Here is a 3,591-nt window from a genome sequence, read left to right on the forward strand (position 1 = left end):
TTAGGTGTCCAGTCTGGTTGACATCAATATAACTCGGGGAACCCACCCCCAATCGAGATATTTATGTCATGCGTAAAAGCTTCCTTTTGTCTCTTTGCAATTCCTCCTCCTTTTCCAAGCCAACCCATCTCCTAGCAACCACTGATTTACTTTCTGTCACTATAGTTTCCATTTTCTGGAATACTATATAAATGAAATCACATACATTATAGACTTTTTTTTTCAGGCTTCTTTCACTCAACATAATTATTTTGAGGTTCATCCATGTTGATGCACATATCAAAAGCTTGGTCATTTTACTGCTGAGTAGTATTCCATTGTAATGACTCTATCGTAATTGGTTTTATCCCATTCACCTGTTGATGGACATTTGAATTATTTTTTAGTTTCTTGTCTATTACAAATAAAAAAAGCTAAGGACCCCTGTGTACAAGTCTTTATAAGGCCATATAATTTTTCCCCTCCTGGGTAAATAGCTAGCAGTGGAATGACTTAAGATAGGTTTATATTTAGTATTTTAAGAAGTTCCAAAGTGCTTTCAAAGTGGTTGTACCGTATTGTATTTTCATGAGATGGTATGTGGTTGCCGCACTAAATGAGTGGTCTCTTCCCCATCATGATGTGAGGTAATGACTAACCATCAGCTTACCCATGTAGTTCAACCAGAGACTGGCCAACAAGAAGGGGTCTAGACCAGGGGTGGGCAACCCCTGGCACGCGTTTTTATATTATGACACGCCAGTAACTTTTGCTGGCACGCGAAACCCTCTCTTATAATCTTCCATTTACAATTTTTTTCTTAATATCGACTTTTTTATTTTTCAGATAAATTCAGTGTAGGTGCAACTTAGATAAATAATTTTACATAACATGTATACATTAAAAAATAAATGTATTTTTCATCATCATATACTGTGTTTTTGTCGCTCGAATGAATTTTATTATTTCTTCAAGGTTCTTCACATACGTACACCTTAAGAGATATCAAGTAGGTGTAACATGTTCTCAAAAAATTAGGGTTGGCACGCAGAAGAATTTTGAGTCAGAGATTTCGCTGGTTTTGGCACGCACTCAAAAAGGTTGTCCACCCCTGGTCTAGACCTTTCTAGTCTCGGATTCTTCGGAGAATCTGGTAAACGTCACAGTAGGAACACACACGTTATCCTCCACGTTTGAAATGGCTACGGCCTGAGTAAAAGCTGGAATACTTGGGATGGAAAGCAAAAGGCTGGAGTTCAGTGTGTTGAAAAGCTTACAATCGCTGGGAGCTGGTAAGAAGGGGAAAGAGAAGATGTTGCCCAGGTTTTAGGGACCAGGTGATGGTGGTGACAACAGAGGGGAGGAGTAGCTCTGCCGGTCGCTGCCGGTGAGTTGCCTACGGGACACTCAGTCGAGTGGGAAGCCGTGGTCATTGTACCTGGTCTGGGCGGAGATCCAGATTTCCGGCACAACAACATCCAGGCGCAGGTGAACTACCGGGAGCAGCTGTAATCCCCAGGTGTGGTCAATAAATTCCTACCTTTCAGATGACTCCCTTCTACAACGCACGGAAAAACACCTCCTTCGCCGCCTCCCTTAAGAAAGCCCCGCCCAGAATTGCGCAATCGCGTCCATCTTCTGGACAAAGCGCCGCCTGACCGTGTCGCGCATGCGCATTGCCCTAACTGCGGCCGCTCCCTTCTCCGGGCGGCGGTCTCCTTCCCTCTCACGGCCCCGCCCAGGCGGCTGCCCGTGACCTGCCTGGGCGCAGGGAACGAAAAGCCTGAAGGGGCAAGACGAGTTCATTAACCATGGGGCTGTTTGGAAAAACCCAGGAGAAGCCGCCCAAAGAACTGGTAAGGGCCACGGTGGCGGCAAAGGAAGGGGTGGATTTGCGTGGGGCGCAGTGGAGTTGGTACAGCGACTGGACACTCTGCCACCCCGACTGGCCAGGTACCGCTGGGCCGCCATTTCCGGGGCTTCCCACTCGACTGAGGGGCGGGAGGAAGCGTCTCTAAGGAGACGGCTGTGGCCTAAGAGAGCCCGCTACTCAGCACTCACAACTCAAGGGCGCCGAGGGCCGGAGTGAGTGTCGCTCAGCCTCGGCACAGGGCGCGGAGGCAGCCGCGTAGCCCTCACCCTGAAACCCCTTCCCGGCTCTCGTTGGTTCAGTCCCGCCCGGACCCTTTCCCGGGCGCAGGCCCCGCCCTCCTACTTCCGCCGGCAGCCAGCCCTCGGACCTCTCGCGCGAAGATCCCGGACACCGCCGACCCTTCCCCGCCTCCTCTGCTGCGAGGCGGGCTCTGTTCTCCCCGTCCTCTGCCCCATGGCATCGTGTTGTCCCGACACAACCATTACAGCAGAACTCGGCCCGGAAGGTTGGTCCCGAAGATCGCTGACCCTGGCTTTGAATTCTGATCTGCCCGTTCACTTAGATACAGGGTACTGGGTAACAGTGCCCTGCAGGGTCCAGTCCACCTCAGTGTGAATCCTGCTTCCCCACATATCAGACTTGCCGATCTGTTCAAAGGTCACTGTTCTGTGCCTTCGTCTGTTTGTCAGGTAGAAAGGATAATAGTAGGACTTGAGAGTCATTGAAGGTGAGAGGATGTGAGCGGCCCGCTACCTCCGCACTCTAATGCTTGTTATTTTAGTCGTGCTGGCGAGGGTTCATTCTTTATAAACTTTACAGCTTACTGTTATCTAAGTGCAGACCAATAGCACCAGCGTCACCCAAGAGCTTCTTGGGAAACTCGAGTCCTACCCAAGACCTGATGAGTAATCATTTGAATTCTGACAAGATCCCTAAAGTCCTTTATTTAATAAATCATCTCACCCATTCCTCTCTGGCAGGCACATTTTTTTAAAAAATATATTTTATTGAATTTTTTACAGAGAGGAAGGGAAAGGATAGAGAGTTAGAAGCATCGATGAGAGAGAAACATCGATCAGCTGCCTCCTGCACACCCCCAACTGGGGATGTGACCGCAACCAAGGTACATGCCCTTGACCGGGATCGAACCCGGGACCCTTCAGTCCACAGGCCGAGGCTCTCTCCGCTGAGCCAAGCCGGTCAGGGCTGGCAGGCACATTTTAAAAACCAATGTGCATCATGAAGTTGCTGGCGTGTAGTGTGTTCATTTTTATTATATATTTTAATCACCGATCATAGAACAGTAGGTACTCAATAAATATTAATTTCCTCAGGAATTACTCCTTGTAAATACTGTTTTACTCCCTGTGAAATAAAAATTGTGGAGCTTACATGAGGTAAGAGTGTATTGCACTTGCCAGTATAGAGCACTACCAGTATATAGATGCACATTTTGTGGCATGTCTGTATTATAAGACGCTTGTTATTTTAGAAGTGTATTTTTGATTTTAGGAAAAGGTCATTAACCTTCATTGTTTGGCCTTAGCTTTGCCATTCATAAAATGAGATACGATTCTGGGGAAACAGGCTCATTACTATTAAACTGATCTTTAGCTTATGTATTATTTGCATAACACATAGGCTATTTTTAGGTGATAAATGTAATTGCTGAGAACATGTTGTCAGTAAACTGTTCCAGTGCGTTAACCTACCTTGGAAAATAAGTTAGCACTAGAAAA

General features: G+C 47.0%; 1 protein-coding gene across 2 annotated transcripts in view; it reads left to right on the plus strand.

The window, feature by feature from the left end:
* Window positions 1-1,678: 1,678 nt before the first annotated feature.
* Window positions 1,679-3,591, plus strand: part of CHMP3 (charged multivesicular body protein 3) — a 42,310-nt gene continuing 40,397 nt past the window's right edge. Inside the window, exon 1 of one of the 2 annotated variants that reach the window (XM_006107043.3) lies at window positions 1,679-1,835. In XM_006107043.3, the coding sequence (XP_006107105.1) occupies window positions 1,791-1,835 (45 nt within the window). In that variant the 5' untranslated portion in view covers window positions 1,679-1,790. The remainder of the gene's footprint in view (window positions 1,836-3,591) is intronic. The other variant, XM_014449014.2, reaches the window with a different exon arrangement.

The sequence above is a fragment of the Myotis lucifugus genome, unplaced genomic scaffold (assembly GCF_000147115.1).
Source record: "Myotis lucifugus unplaced genomic scaffold, Myoluc2.0 scaffold_988, whole genome shotgun sequence".
Lineage (NCBI taxonomy): Eukaryota > Metazoa > Chordata > Mammalia > Chiroptera > Vespertilionidae > Myotis > Myotis lucifugus.